This window comes from Rhamphochromis longiceps, linkage group LG4, assembly GCF_057381845.1.
Source record: "Rhamphochromis longiceps isolate RC_006_pf linkage group LG4, R_longiceps_female_GT1.1, whole genome shotgun sequence".
NCBI lineage: Eukaryota > Metazoa > Chordata > Actinopteri > Cichliformes > Cichlidae > Rhamphochromis > Rhamphochromis longiceps.
Window position 1 is genome coordinate 17,331,867 of NC_140560.1, and position 22,499 is coordinate 17,354,365.

The following is a 22,499-nucleotide window of genomic DNA, read 5'->3' on the forward strand; positions in this document are numbered from 1 at the left end:
TAAGAGATAGGTCATCTAAAACCTAGAGTGAAAGACATTCAACTCAAGCTTAAATTAGAAAAACAGAAAAGACATAATTTCCCTTACATTGCTTCACCCATCAAAAAGTCACGGAAGCGAATATATATATCAATTTTTTAATGAATAGTTGGGTTGCGGTCACGTGGTTCTGATGACGTGCGGAGGCAGCGCGATTTTTGAGTGGAGGGCGGAAGTAAACATGGAGGACACTGTGGAGAGTCAGGAGAGCAGCTATTGTGCAACTTTAGACCCCGTTTCTCGGGAGAGATATAAACAGATAGTTAAAAAAATATATCGGACGTGATCCGTATTCTTTGAAAATGTCCGAATACACCACAGAAGTAAAGGATTTGCCTACTATCGAGGCTGTGGATATCACCAACTACTTGGTCCTCCAGACTTCTTACTACACTAGGCAGCAAATGAAAGCTTTCAAGAGTCTGGAGGCGTACAATTTTTTTGTCAGCGGGTGGGTCCACAACCTTGGAACAAAACGTCTCCGTGATGGATACAGTTTGGTGTTTGCAAGGGTGAGTGTTTGTTCTTATATTGCTTTATCTTAAACACGCTAACAGTTAGCGGTAGCGGCTTTAACGTCAACAAACATGCCACATCCTTAGGACTTCGTTAGAGTGACAGTTGTTTGTTTCAAGGTAAACCATTCTCAGCGGTCTAACGAGACACCTCTGAAGACTTGGGTAATTGCAAAGGAGGATGGAGAGGTGATTGCAGCTCATTGCAATTGTATGGCAGGGTTAGTAGCCTAATTAAGTAGGATGTTATTGCAATGAGAACACACACACACACACACACACACATATACGCATAGGGCACTGCTAGCATTTTGCAGGTGTACTTCAGTAGTAGTGGGGAGAGAGTGTTTTCGTTTAGCTAAGAATTCATCAGCTAAGAATTTGTGTGATTGCCTTAGATCCCTCATGACACTCAGATGCATTTTTCAGATAGAGGGTAGAACTATTCAGTCATGTCATCACCTAGATAATGATTTCTCTATAGGCTGTTGAGAAAGAGTTAATGAATAAACATGTTACTTCAAATAAAGTGCCATTGCACATTAGTATTAGTAAGCTATGCATCATCAAAATGTACTGTAAATATTGCATTTCATGTTAAAAAGATTATGTGCTCTATTTCCAGACTATCAGAATCATGCTCGCACGTTGGAGCTGTTCTTTTTGCAGTTGAAGCTGGGGTGAAAATGAGAGCGACATGCACATCAGAGCAGTGCAAGTGGCTGATGCCATCTCATGTTAAAAAGGTAAGCCAAAAAGCAAAATGTAGGATAAAGAATGTTATATTGGGACTTCATGTGACAGTAGGATAAAATATCTTCCCCTATACTGCTACCTTGTCGTGGTGGGGAAGCTTGAGTGCCTCAATGACCCTGTAGGCTATACCGGCGGGGGCTTCAAGCTGGTAGATCTAATCAAGCCGGGCAGGTTGCAGGTGAGGGGTCAGACAAAAGGCAGTACTTTAATAAATGAAGAGTTCTATTCCAAAACGCTATAACAGCATTTAAAAGCCATTTCCTTTTTCATGACTAACATAACCATGACTGCAGAACCGTATACTGTATATCACACCCTTCTCATGCATGCCTCAACACCCTAGCACTTGTTTTCTGCGCACACACACACCTGACTGCAGCACTTTATATATTCACATTTCTCATGCATTCCTCAATACTCACAACTCCTCACACCACATTTTCATCAACATGGAACTGCTTACTTTCCACTCCTTTTATACCCAGCACATGGCACCTCCATCCCCACCCAACATACACACACACACTTCACTGCCAACCAACCACTATACCCAGCCTAAAACACACATACTCACTCCACTGCCATCACTGTTCAATTTCGAATATTTTTGGAAACGAATATATAGCGTTTTGGAAAAGAGCTTTTTAAATTTTAATGATCTTCTTTGGCTTAATTTTTCCAGATTCCTGCTTGCCCAGTAACTCTGATTGACTTCTCTTCAGCAAAGTCAAAAAAACGAAAGCTTGAGTGTTCCATTGATGGCTGCACAAGTACACAAAAGGTTGGGAAATCACTTCCATGCCCAAGAGTGCAGAGAGATTCAGAGACATACTGTAGGTTTTTTGAGAGTTTAAGCAAAAACTGTCCAAGGAGTGCAGCACTGATGTCTAGGGAACCTTACCACAAAGAATTTGTCCCCCAGTCTAGCATGCTTCCTAAAACTGTGCCTGAGTACAGAACACCAGAGACACTGCAGCTCCCCCCCAAAGACCTTGAAGAGCTATGCCTGGACTTCCAGCTTGAAGAGCTCACCCTGTCCCAAGTCCAGGCTGTAGAGAGGGCGACTCGAAGTCAGAGTGCAAGCAGTATTTGGTTTAGGCAAAGAGCTGGACGCGTAACTGCCTCTAAGCTGAAACAAGTTCTTAAGACCAACCCCCAGCAACCATCAAAGAGCTTGATCAAGGCCATATGCTATCCAGAGGCATATAGGTTCACCACAGCTGCTACAAGGTATTTAGGGTTTGATGTAGGGTAAGGCAGAGTTAAGATTTGGGGTATGAAACTGTCCATAACTGTAACTAAAAAAGTGTTATGAAGATGGAGGTTAGTTATAGGCTTATACGGCTAGGGTTATACAGGGTAAGAACTAAGTATAGTTTAGGGTAATGGCATATTGTATAATACATCACTTTACTGTTTTACACATCCAATACTAAGTAATAATTTCCTTTTCATGTTTGGCATGTGTTCTGTTTATAGTTATGGATGCAAACATGAAGCACAAGCCAGAGGAGCATATGAGAAGCTTATGAGCCAGGAGCATGCAGGCTTCTCATGTATGGACAGCGGTCTCTGGCTGAACCCCAAGTGGCCATACATGGGGTCCTCCCCTGATGGGATAGTCACTTGTGACTGTCATGGAACTGGCATCTGCGAGATTAAGGTATTGACTCTGTTGTAGTCAAGGCCATAGGTGTGACATCTTTCCATAAGAATCAGTGAACTGAGTAAAAATGCAGGAAATACCTTTTCTAATTTCTAATCTATTGTTCAATTAAGATAAGATGAGGCTTTATTGTCTGTGTCAAATAGACATTTGTTTTGGGCAATGAGAGATTATGATAACACAGACCACACCCATCATCTTTGCTTCTTCACTGTTTCATCAGATAAATCTTGATTGTTGTTCTCATCACTGTGATTTTAGTGCCCACACTCTCAGAAAGATGCGGTCAACCTGCACATGCGTGCTGGGGAGAAGGGCTTCTGCTTCATCAGTGACGGGGATAATGTCACACTGGACCCAACTCATGACTACTATTACCAAATTCAGGCACAGCTTCACATTGCAAATGCAGAGTACTGTGACTTTGTTGTGTGGAACCGCAATGACATATTTGTTGAAAGGATTTTGCCTGACCTTGAGTTTTGGGATGATGCGATTCCTAAAGTTGAGTGTTTTTTTAGAAACAGTATACTCCCAGAAATACTGGGACAGCAAGTTACAAACATACATGTGTAATGTGATAAAAGGACGACAACATAATGACATTTTGAATATTGTTATGACCTGATGGTAGTCATGAGTTCTGGCTATTGTATTTGCTCTGACGTAGCATTAGAGCACAAATTGTCATTTAATTTTATTGTACATTTAATTGTGTCATTTAAGTGTTGTGTAACACTACACAATGATTAAATGCTATTGAGGCAGCATAATAATACATTGGTGGTTTATTTACAAGATTAGACTTTTAAACAAATAAACAAAATAGATTGCAATCCATCTCACAGTATAATACTGTACAAACTGCCAGCACAATTTGACAGTTGGAGAAAAATATTTCATTTGAAAACATTTACAGACTAATCAGGAGTCAGGACTTAGGTACTACTATTACTCTACCCTGTTCTACTTATCACCAGAGCCAAGCAGCAGATACTGGACACTACTCTTCCTCTCCACCCCCTTCTGTGAGCCGTGACAGTGACAAGACATTTAATTTTTTTTAACTGATTGATTACCACCCACCCCCCTTACTCCAGTGGGACAACAGACTCGGAGAGATTTGATAAGGCACAACAAATTACCCCAATCTTGTCGATCAATGCATGTGTCTCACCTGGCTTTGTGGACATGTTCTCTATTGGCATAGCCCTGCTCTGCAGAATTTGATATTTCCTCCTGACTAAACCTATGACTCGCTCAACATGGATACGCAAATTGGCTATTTTCCTTGTCTCTGCCACTTCATAGGCTGACAGCTGTTTTCTCCCTTTAGTGAATGCCGGTGTCTGTAGTGAAGCACAGTAAAACCCCACATTATCGCCAATATTGAACCCACGATCTGCAAGGACAATATCTCCAGGTAACAAGTTATTTAGGAGGCCACTCTCTATTGTGATCTGCTTATCGCTAACTCTCCCTCCCCAGGCAGAAGATATGTAAGTGACGTAGCCTTGGGGGGCAACACCAATCAAAAATTTTACAGTGTGATGGTGCTTGTAGTTGGACCAAGTTTGAGCTTGTGCAAGAAGATTAGATGGTCTCTCAATAAAGACTTCAAAGCAATCAACAATCACAGCCACTTTACATCCAAATGCCTGTCTGAAACTCAGTGGCATCGTAGCTTGAAGAACATGTCGCTCTGGCCACTCAATTAGGAACTCTAACCTTTTATGAAGTATGTCAATTACTTTATGCCAAACTCTAGAAGCAGTGGACAGAGAAATATTGAACCTGAAAGCTAAATCTTTCAGGGGCAGATTTAGTCTCAGCCTCAGCAAAACTAGTATGAATTGTTCAAATTTGGACAACAAAGACATAGGTCCCGAGGTGATATAGGGCTCGCACAGTTCAAAAATCTGAATTAAAACTAAGAAGTTGGGGAGCCCTGTGTAGAACTTTGTCTTGTCTTCATTTTTTTCAAAAGCCTCCTGGCTGAACTGTGTGTCCAGAGCCTTGCTCCGAAGATCAACCAGCTCTGCTGTGTTCTGTCTCAAAACATCCTCCATCTTCTCGATGTCATCCATCGTCAGCTCTGTCTGGCATCCAGCATCCGCACAGCCTGCAATATAACAGTGGGGGAGCATAATCAGCATAATAGAGGCAACCTCAATTTTTACTCATTTTCACTGTAGGAGTTTTTTTAGTGGGCTATTAGAATCTGGTGTAATGTGTTTAATTCACTATGTTAATTTAATGTAATTATTTTTTTTAATCAACAAAAAAACATGTTGCGTCTAAACAAAAAATATATTTATATGTTTCTCACCACAGAAACCTTACATTACGGATATCTTTACTTATCTGTGAAAGGAGACTGTCTGGAATCTGGCAATATAAGAACCATAGCAGTGTACAAAAACCTGTGGTGTGTGCCTGACGGTAATAAGTGCCACTTTTTCTTTTTTTCTGAATAAAATGGTATGGATTTACTCTGTGATTAAAAAAAATCACAAACATGTAATATGTAACTTGGACCATAATCATTACAGATAATGGCATCTTTTTCTCTTTGACATGATTCTTGTTTGTTTTACATCTCAGCACAATATCTTACCTGGATAAGTGAATGTCTCATTCACACTGAAGTCTTCTGGTTGTGGATTCTCAGCTGGAAGCTGCAGTTCGGGGTTCTCCACTGTCACTAGGCTCAAATCCGGGCTCTCAGCCGTCTGTTGCATATCCAAAATCGCCTCTGCACATCGATGCTGTTCTGCCTTAAGCTTCATTCTTTTCTCTCGTTTGAGAACTGATTCCGATCTGGGTTTTCGTTCGTAGCCGAGATTGACCGTCGGAGCCCAGTCCTCCGACTCGTCGTCATCCAAAGCACTTGGGCAGCCTATAGTCCCAATCAAGTCAATATTAGACTACTAACTTAAAAGCACTAAGTAAACGAGAATTTAACGACAACCTAATGCTAATAAGTTCGTTTGCAAACATAACATTACCTCTGACGAAGTGGTCGCTGCAGACACGGGCATTGGCAGACTCTGCTCCTCCCAACTGTAAACGTAAATTTAAAATCCATTTTTTCCTACGTTTTTCGGTTAGAATTTTCCATTTTTCTCCTCTTCGTTGGGCTATTTTTGGTACCCTAAAATACCGTTTATCAGTTTCTCTGGTCGACCTACTGGAGCATCCGTAAACACAACAGGACATAGGCATTTTGCGTACTGTCTGTCTGTGATTTTGCGCTTATCTTTTTCACTTGGGGTTAATTTTCTACGTAACATGAGCTGAGAAGCAGCAGCAACGCTAGGCTAATGCTAGGCTAACAAGCTGGCTAGCTAGCAAGTTCAAAACCTGGTTCTAAACTGAAAGAAGGTACAAAAACAGTTTACTTCCAAGCCAGAGTATCACGCAAAAAATCACAGAAATTATCTCTTGAGCTCAAGCTGCTCCATCTGAACCCAGGTTTGCTCAAACTAATGCAATAAAAAAATGTGGGTGCCATGAACATGCAGACTGATCTGTGCAAAGTGAGGAGGATAGCAGTGACATGGCATTTTCAAACCATATCTTTTAAAAGCCTGCACTGAGAAGCAAAATTTCTAGCTTACTTAGTTTTTCCAATTCAAGACAACTCAAATAAACTGGGTTGATCAGCTTTTTGAATAAAAACTACTGGTAACTTATTTAAACAAACTGATAAAAATTGAGTTTAGTATATCCTTACATTTTTTAATTAAACACAATGTTAGATTTTACAGTGTACATGATAATGGAGTGCTGCTGGAATAAAATAATAAAATCTTTATGTTTCTTGGGGCTTAAATTGCAAAATGTGAACAAATGCCTAAAAACGTTCCAGAAGCTCGTCGTCCAAACTGCAGTGTAATTATAAAACAGAAAACCTCTGTTAAATAACAGAAAATGCCCTATTTAATTATTTTGTGTGGACATATTCTCAACAAAAACATTTTTATATTTCATAACACTTTACAGATATTTTTTAAAACTTTATTAATCCAGAAGGAAACTTGTGTGGTCAGCATTTACTTTATAAAACTAAATACTGAATACAAAACGTATTAATAAATAATCATTACATTGAAATTTTCTTCAGGAAATGCATTGTCTAGTTCTATAAAATCGTGAGTTTTTTTCAGGTTTAAGGCTGGCAGTTTGCTATCACACACAACACTGAATAATAATTAAATACGTGTTTTTAAATAACACAAAATTCAAGTCGTTCTTTCATAAAAGTCTTTTTTTTGTTGTTTTGCTGTGATAGAGCTCCTGACCCAGGCCAAGCTGGCTCTCTAGGAAGACAAGGAAAAACTCCCAGGTGCCAGATGATGGGAAGAAACCTCGGGAAAGTGTGCACAAATTCCACTTGACAACACAATAAAACGCAACATAGCACAAAAGGTCACGGAGGATCTCATAACAAGGACAGAGCAGGATGAATAGGATAATCACAGGAAAGGAACAAAATCACGAAAAAATTAACGGAAAGGACAAATAAGAAGGGGGTGCCATAACAATAGAAAAATAAGGATGGATAATGGAAAAGACATTACAGAAGGAGGTGCCAGAAAAATAATAAAAACAAAAAAAGCCTAAGCTAACACAGGACAAACATTAAAGATACTGAACAAAAAAACCCCCAATAAAACAGAAATCGAGTGGGAGGAGACACAGCACACTATAAAAGGAGGGGCAGAGAAGAGTTTCTTCATTTTAATTTGGCCAGCGACGCATGTGCACACCCTGAAGAAGGCACAGCCCAGCCGAAATGTAGCTACAGCCATGCGTCAGCGCTAAAAAGTGTTTTTGCTTGTTGTTTTAGTTTGTTATTTTTTTTTTGGGGGGGGGGGGGTTCTTTTGATGTTTTTTTCATTTACATATTGATTTACTGGCCTAAAAATTGGAATATCATAAATTTATAACCTAAAAATTGGATAATTTATGGATAAAAACAGTTTAAAAGCCTAAAAATTGGAATTAAAAATGACACAGACTAAATTCATTGAGAAATCAAATTTTATTAAAACACAGTTAGAAACCTAAAAAAACAGGACAAATAAAACACAACTTTGGTAAAATTAAACATAATTTGGTACTTACCTGAACCTGAAAAAGAAAAGGACGGTACTTACCTCAATTCGGACCTGGGGATTGCCGGATACGGTAGATGGGATGGTGGGTCTCGGGAAGGGTCATGGTGCGGAGCGTGCACCTACTCCTGCCCTCCTTGTGCAGAGAGGAATTTCCATTCCCCTAACCTAACCCACCCTAATAGTGATGGGATTTCCGGCTCTTTTTAGAGATCCGGCTCTTTTGGTTGGGCTCACTAAAAAGAGCCGGCTCTTTCGGCTCCAAACCGGCTCTTCGGGTTGTTTTGTTGCTTTAATTAATTTATTATTAACAATAATATAAAATTATGCACAAAAGGAATTACTAGCGTAAAAAAAGTGGTTTTATTCATATATGTTTATATATAAATATATGCGGTGGCCCCTAGAGACAAAACACGTAAAAACTTCAAAACACATTTCTAGCATGAACTGAACTTCCAAAGCAGAGCTACTAGATCACTTAAATTACACAATTAAAAGCATGTGTGTATTGTTTGTGTATTTATACACACGCACTCATATATATCCAAATAATTTAAAAAAAAAGTTCATTTACCTGTTACTACCACACACCAAATCCGGTCGTTGGTACTTGCTGGCTTGTGTAGCCACTAGGTAACAAAAGCTCAACACTGCGCCCAGCATCCTGGAGCACTTCTGTTGTCTTTTGTACGTGTTTTGAGTTTTTACGTGCTTCAGAGTTTTTACGTGCTTCAGAGTTTTTACGTGTTTTGGAGTTTGTATGTGCTTCAGAGTTCATACGTGATTTGAAGTTTCTATGTGCTTTGTCTGTAGGGGCAACCGTAAATATACTTTTTATTCACTTCACATAAAATGTAATAAATAAATCATATAATACAAAAATCAAATATTCACATTTCAACTTTTAACTATTTAAATTTTCAGCTTTTTCCTTTTACAAATTTAAAGTGAAACAACACAAAACACTGCAAACCACAAAACAATTAAATATAGATTAAAATATGAAAACAAAAAGAAGATGCATATTCTGCTGTCTTTCTGTGGTTTTCCTGCTCTGTGCTTAGGGCCTTTTTTAGGTCTTCATTTTTCTTTTTCAAAGAATCAACTTCATCTTCGACCATAGCCTTCATTTTCTTTTCCAAGGCCAGAGCTCTAGTATTACTCTGACATTTCCGTTTGATCTCCATATTCTGGGCCTTTTGGTTGTCTATTACTTTGCCCATTTGATCTTTCTCGTCTGTTAATTCTTTCACGGTTTTATCCATCAATTCATTTTCGTCCTGTAACTTTGTATTACGTGTCAGAAGACCCTCAATCCAACACTGCGAGGATTGATGTTGTTCCTCGCGTTCTTTAACCGCATTGACGGCCACACCTCTACTATTTTTTACTGTTCTCTCAAGCTTTTCTATTTTGGAATCATACATTTCCATGACCTCTTCTAACTTTCTGTCTGCAGCATTGGCTTTGTCTTCGAGTTTTTTTTAGTATTTTCCTCGTAAAATTGCTGCATCTTATTTTTTTCCTCTTTGTGGCGTTTCAATAATAATTCAACAACTTGGCTGTTGTGAAATTCCTGACGTACCACCTTTTCTTTTGCTGTTTCCAGCAGTCCTTGCAGGACTTCGACTTCGTCCTCATCATCTGTGATTAGGTATTGAAACAGCTGTTTACTCCCCAGATGTTTGTGTCCTCAAAGAAATTCCATTTAGATTTATGTGAATGTATTGTGCAGGTACTTTCTCTGCTTCGCCCTCATTGCTTGCTTTATCTGAGAACATAATCTGCCTTCTTTTAGCTTGGGGTAGGCCAACCCCACGACTCTCCACTGCTTCCACAAAGTAAGCTCCGATAACCTTTGGGTCATTGTTAGTGTGTGCGGCCTGCAGCCAAATGATGTTGCGTGAGAAACCGTCGATGCATCCATTAATACATATCCCATATGGCTTTAGTTTGTCATAAGAGTCTATGTGCCACACAAAGTTAGGCCCCTGAGCAAAATATTGCCTCCTTCTGAGACGTGTGGTCTGGCGAACCTGGGAACCTAATGGGTCCAGTAAAGAGATGAGGATCCTGACGTCTTCTTTCCTGATCGCAGTGCCGTGTTGTTTGCACTTTGTAAACATCCACCGATAACCGTGATCCTTCCCAGGCCCTTGCAGTTGGTTCACAATAAAATCTATCCCGGCGTCCAGGTCGTACTTACGTCTGTAAAGCGACTTGGCTCTCAATATCCGGTTTAAATGTCTCTCCGTAATGATGGTTCCTTGCATTGCCAGGCTTTTCAAAATGCGTTTGTAGCTCATTCCCAGCCTAAAATAAAACTCAATCAGACTGTCTCTGTCCATGGTGTATAGGTTTAGCTTCTTTTAGCTTGGGGTAGGCCTCAGTTTATGTTTTAAATTAAAACGCTTGAAGACAAAGTGAACTCTGGACAAGCGTGCGGCCTACCTGAAGCCCAGGTGGGCTTGTTGATAATCACATTTTCACACTCATCTCGGGGCACATCCGTGGTGTTCTGGTGCCAGCCTGAAAACGGGTCTCACAGACCCGAACACCATACAAGGGTTAAAACAAAATATTAACCGACAAATAAACCCCAAAATATAAGTAAACTAACAACAAACTTTAACTAATTTCAAAAAAAATAAATAAAGAACAAATAGCTCCAACAATAACAAAAATGTAATGAGTCATAAATCATGTAATACGTAAATCCTTAAGAGCTGACGACAAATCTGTAAAGAAATTCCATTTTGACTTTCATTCTATCGACAATTACTATTGATTGATTTTCATTACAAAAAAGATTTAATAGGTTCCTTTAAATAATAATAATAATAATAATAAAGAAGGAAAGAAGTCAAAAGTTATCTCGATGAATTATCAGATGAGTGCGTCATAAACTTTAACTCACCAAACTAGCAGCATAAATTATGAAACCAGATAAGGTTTTATCAAACTTAATTTAAATCTCTTCTTTCAGCCAATTGGAAACTGTCAATCACATGCTAGCTTTCTAAATTGCCACTCAGCCACCAAAACAAAAATGTTGTAAAAGGGCAGGGAGATGCAGAACTCAAGAGAAAAACTTTATCGCTCTGTTTCTTTTGAAGCTGATATAAAATTGTATCAAAAACTCACACAGATGCAAAAGATTTGGACGTTTTTGGAATTCTAGCAAGTGTGAAATGACTTGCTATTGTTGGGATTTCTGGTTTATATATTGGGGATTTTACCTTGCAATATAAGTCCTTTCATACAACACAATAAAACACAACAGAAATCAGAAGGTTTTTGTGATTTGGATTTTTATTTATTTATTCATTTTTTCTCTTCTTTTTTGGTCAGGTTAGTACGGTGGCCCTCAGAGGCCAAACGGACTGCAACTTTAGAAAACACCAGCGATAAGAAAAATGCTGTTTTGTTTTTCCTATTTCCGTTGTGTTTTGTGTGCTTTTGCAGCATTTTTCTTACTGCTGGTGTCCGTTTGGCCTCTCAGGGCCACCGTAGGGTTAGAGATTTTGATTAATTTCATTGAAGTATACTTTAGTTTTATTGTTTTACTTTGATGCTATAATAGATGTTTAGGAAATTCAGTTATATTTAAGATTATATAGCATCATGGCAAAACAACAGTCTCCTCAAGCTGCTTTATACTGTAAGGTGAAAACACTACAGAAAAAGCCAGAAAACCCCAACAATCCAAAGATCCCCTTTGAGCAAGCACTGGGCGACAGTGGGGAGGAAAAACTCCCTTTAGGAAGAAACCTCCAGCAGAACCAGGCTCAAGAAGGGGCGGCCATCTGCTGCGACCGGTTGGGGGTGATGGAAAGAGAATAGAGGGAGACAAGATGAAGTATACTTCTAATGGCCTATTCCAATTGGTGGTAATACATCATAAGAATTGAGGAAAGGTGGTGTTGATGGAGACTCTGGGGAAGGCCTTCGTCTGCCAGGGTGTTTTGGAGCCACTTGAATAAATTTAGTTTGCACTGGAGGTGGACGAGGTTTAATCTGTGGAAAGACCTGAGACGGAGTCGGAGTCTCCCCATAACATCTCCCCATCACGCCTCTATGGACCAACGGTGCGAGCTTTTGTCCTTTCTGTTTTTCTAATTTAAGCTGGAGTTGAACGTCTTTCACTCTAGATTTTAGATGACCTATCTCTTTTTCTTCATTGCCAGCTTTTCTGATCATCTGGTTCACTGGTCCAATGAGCTCCTGTTTTTGTTTGAATAAAGCGTATTCGGAAGACTTTACCATATCATTGTACTGCTTTTTAAATGATTCCAGCTCCCGTGTTTTATCTAGTAAAGCTGCATCTAGATCCTTGCATCTGGTACGTAGACAGTTCAGCTGTTTTTCAAGAAACTCCTTCGTTGTTCCAACAAAGGGGATGCCTTCCACACCGTCTACGTATTTCTTTTTCAAGTTGTGGAATATATCCCTAAATTCCACCTTTTCTTTTTCTCTCAAGTGACCTGCATGTGGAAATGCCTTTTCAAAGGACAAAACGCACTGGTACAATTCCTCTTGGAAGTGGCGCTTTTTCTTTTCCAGGCAATTCGTTTTTTGTGTGAATATTTCTGTTTGCTTTTTTGTGGCGCGCAGTTGCTCTTCCAGTGAGATCTTTTCAGCCAGTGCCTGATTGTGTGCCGTTTTTACTTTATACCTGTCCACTGCTGTCTTTCTGTGGTTTTCCTGCTCTGTGCTTAGGGCCTTTTTTAGGTCTTCATTTTTCTTTTTCAAAGAATCAACTTCATCTTCGACCATAGCCTTCATTTTCTTTTCAAAGGCCAGAGCCCTAATATTTCTCTGACATTTCTGTTTGATCTCCATATTCTGGGCCTTTTGGTTGTCTATTACTTTGCCCATTTGATCTTTCTCGTCTGTTAATTCTTTCACGGTTTTATCCATCAATTCATTTTCGTCCTGTAACTTTGTATTACGTGTCAGAAGACCCTCAATCCAACACTGCGAGGATTGATGTTGTTCCTCGCGTTCTTTAACCGCATTGACGGCCACACCTCTACTATTTTTTACTGTTCTCTCAAGCTTTTCTATTTTGGAATCATACATTTCCATGACCTCTTCTAACTTTCTGTCTGCAGCATTGGCTTTGTCTTCGAGTTTTTTTTAGTATTTTCCTCGTAAAATTGCTGCATCTTATTTTTTTCCTCTTTGTGGCGTTTCAATAATAATTCAACAACTTGGCTGTTGTGAAATTCCTGACGTACCACCTTTTCTTTTGCTGTTTCCAGCAGTCCTTGCAGGACTTCGACTTCGTCCTCATCATCTGTGATTAGGTATTGAAACAGCTGTTTACTCCCCAGATGTTTGTGTCCTCAAAGAAATTCCATTTTGATTTATGTGAATGTATTGTGCAGGTACTTTCTCTGCTTCGCCCTCATTGCTTGCTTTATCTGAGAACATAATCTGCCTTCTTTTAGCTTGGGGTAGGCCAACCCCACGACTCTCCACTGCTTCCACAAAGTAAGCTCCGATAACCTTTGGGTCACTGTTAGTGTGTGCGGCCCGCAGCCAAATGATGTTGCGTGAGAAACCGTCGATGCATCCATTAATACATATCCCATATGGCTTTAGTTTGTCATAAGAGTCTATGTGCCACACAAAGTTAGGCCCCTGAGCAAAATATTGCCTCCTTCTGAGACGTGTGGTCTGGCGAACCTGGGAACCTAATGGGTCCAGTAAAGAGATGAGGATCCTGACGTCTTCTTTCCTGATCGCAGTGCCGTGTTGTTTGCACTTTGTAAACATCCACCGATAACCGTGATCCTTCCCAGGCCCTTGCAGTTGGTTCACAATAAAATCTATCCCGGCGTCCAGGTCGTACTTACGTCTGTAAAGCGACTTGGCTCTCAATATCCGGTTTAAATGTCTCTCCGTAATGATGGTTCCTTGCATTGCCAGGCTTTTCAAAATGCGTTTGTAGCTCATTCCCAGCCTAAAATAAAACTCAATCAGACTGTCTCTGTCCATGGTGTATAGGTTTAGCTTCTTTTAGCTTGGGGTAGGCCTCAGTTTATGTTTTAAATTAAAACGCTTGAAGACAAAGTGAACTCTGGACAAGCGTGCGGCCTACCTGAAGCCCAGGTGGGCTTGTTGATAATCACATTTTCACACTCATCTCGGGGCACATCCGTGGTGTTCTGGTGCCAGCCTGAAAACGGGTCTCACAGACCCGAACACCATACAAGGGTTAAAACAAAATATTAACCGACAAATAAACCCCAAAATATAAGTAAACTAACAACAAACTTTAACTAATTTCAAAAAAAATAAATAAAGAACAAATAGCTCCAACAATAACAAAAATGTAATGAGTCATAAATCATGTAATACGTAAATCCTTAAGAGCTGACGACAAATCTGTAAAGAAATTCCATTTTGACTTTCATTCTATCGACAATTACTATTGATTGATTTTCATTACAAAAAAGATTTAATAGGTTCCTTTAAATAATAATAATAATAATAATAATAATAATAAAGAAGGAAAGAAGTCAAAAGTTATCTCGATGAATTATCAGATGAGTGCGTCATAAACTTTAACTCACCAAACTAGCAGCATAAATTATGAAACCAGATAAGGTTTTATCAAACTTAATTTAAATCTCTTCTTTCAGCCAATTGGAAACTGTCAATCACATGCTAGCTTTCTAAATTGCCACTCAGCCACCAAAACAAAAATGTTGTAAAAGGGCAGGGAGATGCAGAACTCAAGAGAAAAACTTTATCGCTCTGTTTCTTTTGAAGCTGATATAAAATTGTATCAAAAACTCACACAGATGCAAAAGATTTGGACGTTTTTGGAATTCTAGCAAGTGTGAAATGACTTGCTATTGTTGGGATTTCTGGTTTATATATTGGGGATTTTACCTTGCAATATAAGTCCTTTCATACAACACAATAAAACACAACAGAAATCAGAAGGTTTTTGTGATTTGGATTTTTATTTATTTATTCATTTTTTCTCTTCTTTTTTGGTCAGGTTAGTACGGTGGCCCTCAGAGGCCAAACGGACTGCAACTTTAGAAAACACCAGCGATAAGAAAAATGCTGTTTTGTTTTTCCTATTTCCGTTGTGTTTTGTGTGCTTTTGCAGCATTTTTCTTACTGCTGGTGTCCGTTTGGCCTCTCAGGGCCACCGTAGGGTTAGAGATTTTGATTAATTTCATTGAAGTATACTTTAGTTTTATTGTTTTACTTTGATGCTATAATAGATGTTTAGAAAATTCAGTTATATTTAAGATTATATAGCATCATGGCAAAACAACAGTCTCCTCAAGCTGCTTTATACTGTAAGGTGAAAACACTACAGAAAAAGCCAGAAAACCCCAACAATCCAAAGATCCCCTTTGAGCAAGCACTGGGCGACAGTGGGGAGGAAAAACTCCCTTTAGGAAGAAACCTCCAGCAGAACCAGGCTCAAGAAGGGGCGGCCATCTGCTGCGACCGGTTGGGGGTGATGGAAAGAGAATAGAGGGAGACAAGATGAAGTATACTTCTAATGGCCTATTCCAATTGGTGGTAATACATCATAAGAATTGAGGAAAGGTGGTGTTGATGGAGACTCTGGGGAAGGCCTTCGTCTGCCAGGGTGTTTTGGAGCCACTTGAATAAATTTAGTTTGCACTGGAGGTGGACGAGGTTTAATCTGTGGAAAGATCTGAGACGGAGTCGGAGTCTCCCCATAACATCTCCCCATCACGCCTCTATGGACCAACGGTGCGAGCTTTTGTCCTTTCTGTTTTTCTAATTTAAGCTGGAGTTGAACGTCTTTCACTCTAGATTTTAGATGACCTATCTCTTTTTCTTCATTGCCAGCTTTTCTGATCATCTGGTTCACTGGTCCAATGAGCTCCTGTTTTTGTTTGAATAAAGCGTATTCGGAAGACTTTACCATATCATTGTACTGCTTTTTAAATGATTCCAGCTCCCGTGTTTTATCTAGTAAAGCTGCATCTAGATCCTTGCATCTGGTACGTAGACAGTTCAGCTGTTTTTCAAGAAACTCCTTCGTTGTTCCAACAAAGGGGATGCCTTCCACACCGTCTACGTATTTCTTTTTCAAGTTGTGGAATATATCCCTAAATTCCACCTTTTCTTTTTCTCTCAAGTGACCTGCATGTGGAAATGCCTTTTCAAAGGACAAAACGCACTGGTACAATTCCTCTTGGAAGTGGCGCTTTTTCTTTTCCAGGCAATTCGTTTTTTGTGTGAATATTTCTGTTTGCTTTTTTGTGGCGCGCAGTTGCTCTTCCAGTGAGATCTTTTCAGCCAGTGCCTGATTGTGTGCCGTTTTTACTTTATACCTGTCCACTGCTGTCTTTCTGTGGTTTTCCTGCTCTGTGCTTAGGGCCTTTTTTAGGTCTTCATTTTTCTTTTTCAAAGAATCAACTTCATCTTCGACCATAGCCTTCATTTTCTTTTCAAAGGCCAGAGCCCTAATATTTCTCTGACATTTCTGTTTGATCTCCATATTCTGGGCCTTTTGGTTGTCTATTACTTTGCCCATTTGATCTTTCTCGTCTGTTAATTCTTTCACGGTTTTATCCATCAATTCATTTTCGTCCTGTAACTTTGTATTACGTGTCAGAAGACCCTCAATCCAACACTGCGAGGATTGATGTTGTTCCTCGCGTTCTTTAACCGCATTGACGGCCACACCTCTACTATTTTTTACTGTTCTCTCAAGCTTTTCTATTTTGGAATCATACATTTCCATGACCTCTTCTAACTTTCTGTCTGCAGCATTGGCTTTGTCTTCGAGTTTTTTTTAGTATTTTCCTCGTAAAATTGCTGCATCTTATTTTTTTCCTCTTTGTGGCGTTTCAATAATAATTCAACAACTTGGCTGTTGTGAAATTCCTGACGTACCACCTTTTCTTTTGCTGTTTCCAGCAGTCCTTGCAGGACTTCGACTTCGTCCTCATCATCTGTGATTAGGTATTGAAACAGCTGTTTACTCCCCAGATGTTTGTGTCCTCAAAGAAATTCCATTTTGATTTATGTGAATGTATTGTGCAGGTACTTTCTCTGCTTCGCCCTCATTGCTTGCTTTATCTGAGAACATAATCTGCCTTCTTTTAGCTTGGGGTAGGCCAACCCCACGACTCTCCACTGCTTCCACAAAGTAAGCTCCGATAACCTTTGGGTCACTGTTAGTGTGTGCGGCCCGCAGCCAAATGATGTTGCGTGAGAAACCGTCGATGCATCCATTAATACATATCCCATATGGCTTTAGTTTGTCATAAGAGTCTATGTGCCACACAAAGTTAGGCCCCTGAGCAAAATATTGCCTCCTTCTGAGACGTGTGGTCTGGCGAACCTGGGAACCTAATGGGTCCAGTAAAGAGATGAGGATCCTGACGTCTTCTTTCCTGATCGCAGTGCCGTGTTGTTTGCACTTTGTAAACATCCACCGATAACCGTGATCCTTCCCAGGCCCTTGCAGTTGGTTCACAATAAAATCTATCCCGGCGTCCAGGTCGTACTTACGTCTGTAAAGCGACTTGGCTCTCAATATCCGGTTTAAATGTCTCTCCGTAATGATGGTTCCTTGCATTGCCAGGCTTTTCAAAATGCGTTTGTAGCTCATTCCCAGCCTAAAATAAAACTCAATCAGACTGTCTCTGTCCATGGTGTATAGGTTTAGCTTCTTTTAGCTTGGGGTAGGCCTCAGTTTATGTTTTAAATTAAAACGCTTGAAGACAAAGTGAACTCTGGACAAGCGTGCGGCCTACCTGAAGCCCAGGTGGGCTTGTTGATAATCACATTTTCACACTCATCTCGGGGCACATCCGTGGTGTTCTGGTGCCAGCCTGAAAACGGGTCTCACAGACCCGAACACCATACAAGGGTTAAAACAAAATATTAACCGACAAATAAACCCCAAAATATAAGTAAACTAACAACAAACTTTAACTAATTTCAAAAAAAATAAATAAAGAACAAATAGCTCCAACAATAACAAAAATGTAATGAGTCATAAATCATGTAATACGTAAATCCTTAAGAGCTGACGACAAATCTGTAAAGAAATTCCATTTTGACTTTCATTCTATCGACAATTACTATTGATTGATTTTCATTACAAAAAAGATTTAATAGGTTCCTTTAAATAATAATAATAATAATAATAATAATAATAAAGAAGGAAAGAAGTCAAAAGTTATCTCGATGAATTATCAGATGAGTGCGTCATAAACTTTAACTCACCAAACTAGCAGCATAAATTATGAAACCAGATAAGGTTTTATCAAACTTAATTTAAATCTCTTCTTTCAGCCAATTGGAAACTGTCAATCACATGCTAGCTTTCTAAATTGCCACTCAGCCACCAAAACAAAAATGTTGTAAAAGGGCAGGGAGATGCAGAACTCAAGAGAAAAACTTTATCGCTCTGTTTCTTTTGAAGCTGATATAAAATTGTATCAAAAACTCACACAGATGCAAAAGATTTGGACGTTTTTGGAATTCTAGCAAGTGTGAAATGACTTGCTATTGTTGGGATTTCTGGTTTATATATTGGGGATTTTACCTTGCAATATAAGTCCTTTCATACAACACAATAAAACACAACAGAAATCAGAAGGTTTTTGTGATTTGGATTTTTATTTATTTATTCATTTTTTCTCTTCTTTTTTGGTCAGGTTAGTACGGTGGCCCTCAGAGGCCAAACGGACTGCAACTTTAGAAAACACCAGCGATAAGAAAAATGCTGTTTTGTTTTTCCTATTTCCGTTGTGTTTTGTGTGCTTTTGCAGCATTTTTCTTACTGCTGGTGTCCGTTTGGCCTCTCAGGGCCACCGTAGGGTTAGAGATTTTGATTAATTTCATTGAAGTATACTTTAGTTTTATTGTTTTACTTTGATGCTATAATAGATGTTTAGAAAATTCAGTTATATTTAAGATTATATAGCATCATGGCAAAACAACAGTCTCCTCAAGCTGCTTTATACTGTAAGGTGAAAACACTACAGAAAAAGCCAGAAAACCCCAACAATCCAAAGATCCCCTTTGAGCAAGCACTGGGCGACAGTGGGGAGGAAAAACTCCCTTTAGGAAGAAACCTCCAGCAGAACCAGGCTCAAGAAGGGGCGGCCATCTGCTGCGACCGGTTGGGGGTGATGGAAAGAGAATAGAGGGAGACAAGATGAAGTATACTTCTAATGGCCTATTCCAATTGGTGGTAATACATCATAAGAATTGAGGAAAGGTGGTGTTGATGGAGACTCTGGGGAAGGCCTTCGTCTGCCAGGGTGTTTTGGAGCCACTTGAATAAATTTAGTTTGCACTGGAGGTGGACGAGGTTTAATCTGTGGAAAGATCTGAGACGGAGTCGGAGTCTCCCCATAACATCTCCCCATCACGCCTCTATGGACCAACGGTGCGAGCTTTTGTCCTTTCTGTTTTTCTAATTTAAGCTGGAGTTGAACGTCTTTCACTCTAGATTTTAGATGACCTATCTCTTTTTCTTCATTGCCAGCTTTTCTGATCATCTGGTTCACTGGTCCAATGAGCTCCTGTTTTTGTTTGAATAAAGCGTATTCGGAAGACTTTACCATATCATTGTACTGCTTTTTAAATGATTCCAGCTCCCGTGTTTTATCTAGTAAAGCTGCATCTAGATCCTTGCATCTGGTACGTAGACAGTTCAGCTGTTTTTCAAGAAACTCCTTCGTTGTTCCAACAAAGGGGATGCCTTCCACACCGTCTACGTATTTCTTTTTCAAGTTGTGGAATATATCCCTAAATTCCACCTTTTCTTTTTCTCTCAAGTGACCTGCATGTGGAAATGCCTTTTCAAAGGACAAAACGCACTGGTACAATTCCTCTTGGAAGTGGCGCTTTTTCTTTTCCAGGCAATTCGTTTTTTGTGTGAATATTTCTGTTTGCTTTTTTGTGGCGCGCAGTTGCTCTTCCAGTGAGATCTTTTCAGCCAGTGCCTGATTGTGTGCCGTTTTTACTTTATACCTGTCCACTGCTGTCTTTCTGTGGTTTTCCTGCTCTGTGCTTAGGGCCTTTTTTAGGTCTTCATTTTTCTTTTTCAAAGAATCAACTTCATCTTCGACCATAGCCTTCATTTTCTTTTCAAAGGCCAGAGCCCTAATATTTCTCTGACATTTCTGTTTGATCTCCATATTCTGGGCCTTTTGGTTGTCTATTACTTTGCCCATTTGATCTTTCTCGTCTGTTAATTCTTTCACGGTTTTATCCATCAATTCATTTTCGTCCTGTAACTTTGTATTACGTGTCAGAAGACCCTCAATCCAACACTGCGAGGATTGATGTTGTTCCTCGCGTTCTTTAACCGCATTGACGGCCACACCTCTACTATTTTTTACTGTTCTCTCAAGCTTTTCTATTTTGGAATCATACATTTCCATGACCTCTTCTAACTTTCTGTCTGCAGCATTGGCTTTGTCTTCGAGTTTTTTTTAGTATTTTCCTCGTAAAATTGCTGCATCTTATTTTTTTCCTCTTTGTGGCGTTTCAATAATAATTCAACAACTTGGCTGTTGTGAAATTCCTGACGTACCACCTTTTCTTTTGCTGTTTCCAGCAGTCCTTGCAGGACTTCGACTTCGTCCTCATCATCTGTGATTAGGTATTGAAACAGCTGTTTACTCCCCAGATGTTTGTGTCCTCAAAGAAATTCCATTTAGATTTATGTGAATGTATTGTGCAGGTACTTTCTCTGCTTCGCCCTCATTGCTTGCTTTATCTGAGAACATAATCTGCCTTCTTTTAGCTTGGGGTAGGCCAACCCCACGACTCTCCACTGCTTCCACAAAGTAAGCTCCGATAACCTTTGGGTCACTGTTAGTGTGTGCGGCCCGCAGCCAAATGATGTTGCGTGAGAAACCGTCGATGCATCCATTAATACATATCCCATATGGCTTTAGTTTGTCATAAGAGTCTATGTGCCACACAAAGTTAGGCCCCTGAGCAAAATATTGCCTCCTTCTGAGACGTGTGGTCTGGCGAACCTGGGAACCTAATGGGTCCAGTAAAGAGATGAGGATCCTGACGTCTTCTTTCCTGATCGCAGTGCCGTGTTGTTTGCACTTTGTAAACATCCACCGATAACCGTGATCCTTCCCAGGCCCTTGCAGTTGGTTCACAATAAAATCTATCCCGGCGTCCAGGTCGTACTTACGTCTGTAAAGCGACTTGGCTCTCAATATCCGGTTTAAATGTCTCTCCGTAATGATGGTTCCTTGCATTGCCAGGCTTTTCAAAATGCGTTTGTAGCTCATTCCCAGCCTAAAATAAAACTCAATCAGACTGTCTCTGTCCATGGTGTATAGGTTTAGCTTCTTTTAGCTTGGGGTAGGCCTCAGTTTATGTTTTAAATTAAAACGCTTGAAGACAAAGTGAACTCTGGACAAGCGTGCGGCCTACCTGAAGCCCAGGTGGGCTTGTTGATAATCACATTTTCACACTCATCTCGGGGCACATCCGTGGTGTTCTGGTGCCAGCCTGTCCCCTCTGTTTTTGTGGGGGTCTTCCCCACATACGAAAATGGCCGCTTCTGCCTGGAGGGAGTTTTTTATTTTTGCTTTGCAGCTGCACAGGATCTGTATAGAAGTTTTAAACACTTCTATTTTAGGCAAATTTATAATATTTTAGACGACAGCACTGTTACGAGTTCAAAAATTGGGGATGGAGACAAGAGGAAAAACCACAATAACAACACTGGTCCGGCCGGGTTAAGTCAAACGATGATTTTAATGATCACACGCGTGGATCGAGGGCATTTTGACGCATAATGCAAAGCTGCAGGACCAAAACAAATTAATAGGCAAAACGGTGAAAGATTTAACAGATGAGAAAGCTCAAATGGGGAAGACCATCAACGAAAAAACGGCCCAGCAAATGGAGATGAAACAAAAATGTCAGAGAAATATTAGGGCTCTGGTCTTTGAAAAGAAAACGAAGGCACTGGCTGAAAAGATCTCACTGGAAGAGCAACTGCGCGCCACAAAAAAGCAAACAGAAATATTCACACAAAAAACGAATTGCCTGGAAAAGAAAAAGCGCCACTTCCAAGAGGAATTGTACCAGTGCGTTTTGTCCTTTGAAAAGGCATTTCCACATGCAGGTCACTTGAGAGAAAAAGAAAAGGTGGAATTTGGGGATATATTCCACAACTTGAAAAAGAAATACGTAGACGGTGTCATGGTCCTGAGTCTGAGGACTCAGTGTTTTGTGTTTCCTTATGCTTTTGTTCATTCCGAGTGTGTATTCTGTTGTTATTTTGCCATTTGTTAGGTTTCTGTTCTTTGCCTGCCTGCTCCCACTTCTCTGTGTTCCCTCTGTCTGTCCATGGTGTTTTTGTGTCTGCTCATGAGTCTGCCTGTCAAGTTC

The 22,499-nt window shown here is 39.9% G+C and overlaps 2 protein-coding genes across 2 annotated transcripts; one reads left to right on the forward strand and one right to left on the reverse strand.

The window, feature by feature from the left end:
- The first annotated feature begins 943 nt into the window (after positions 1-943).
- LOC146671349 (uncharacterized) lies at positions 944-3,601 on the forward strand. The gene is made up of 4 exons (XM_085403572.1): positions 944-1,300; positions 1,993-2,540; positions 2,790-2,973; positions 3,238-3,601. Exons 1-4 carry the CDS (start codon positions 1,067-1,069, stop codon positions 3,550-3,552), a joined length of 1,281 nt encoding a protein of 426 aa, XP_085259698.1. The 5' UTR covers positions 944-1,066; the 3' UTR covers positions 3,553-3,601.
- Positions 3,602-3,842: 241 nt separating this feature from the next.
- On the reverse strand, positions 3,843-6,201 carry LOC146671350 (uncharacterized). Its single transcript, XM_085403573.1, has 3 exons — positions 5,985-6,201; positions 5,594-5,875; positions 3,843-5,098 (listed from the first exon to the last, which is right to left on the reverse strand). Exons 1-3 carry the CDS (start codon positions 6,199-6,201, stop codon positions 4,068-4,070), a joined length of 1,530 nt encoding a protein of 509 aa, XP_085259699.1. The 3' UTR covers positions 3,843-4,067.
- Positions 6,202-22,499: the final 16,298 nt, after the last annotated feature.

Bases quoted from the DNA above. Each gene is read 5' to 3' on its own strand.
- LOC146671350 (XM_085403573.1), bottom strand. From the start codon at position 6,201: ATGCCTATGTCCTGTTGTGTTTACGGATGCTCCAGTAGGTCGACCAGA. The intron at 5,876-5,984 runs GTAATGTTATGT...TTGGGACTATAG, and splicing joins CAGCGACCACTTCGTCAGAG to GCTGCCCAAGTGCTTTGGAT. The intron at 5,099-5,593 runs GTAAGATATTGT...GTTATATTGCAG, and splicing joins TGAGACATTCACTTATCCAG to GCTGTGCGGATGCTGGATGC.
- LOC146671349 (XM_085403572.1), top strand. From the start codon at position 1,067: ATGTTACTTCAAATAAAGTGCCATTGCACATTAGTATTAGTAAGCTAT. The intron at 1,301-1,992 runs GTAAGCCAAAAA...TAATTTTTCCAG, and splicing joins TGCCATCTCATGTTAAAAAG to ATTCCTGCTTGCCCAGTAAC. The intron at 2,541-2,789 runs GTATTTAGGGTT...TTCTGTTTATAG, and splicing joins TTCACCACAGCTGCTACAAG to TTATGGATGCAAACATGAAG.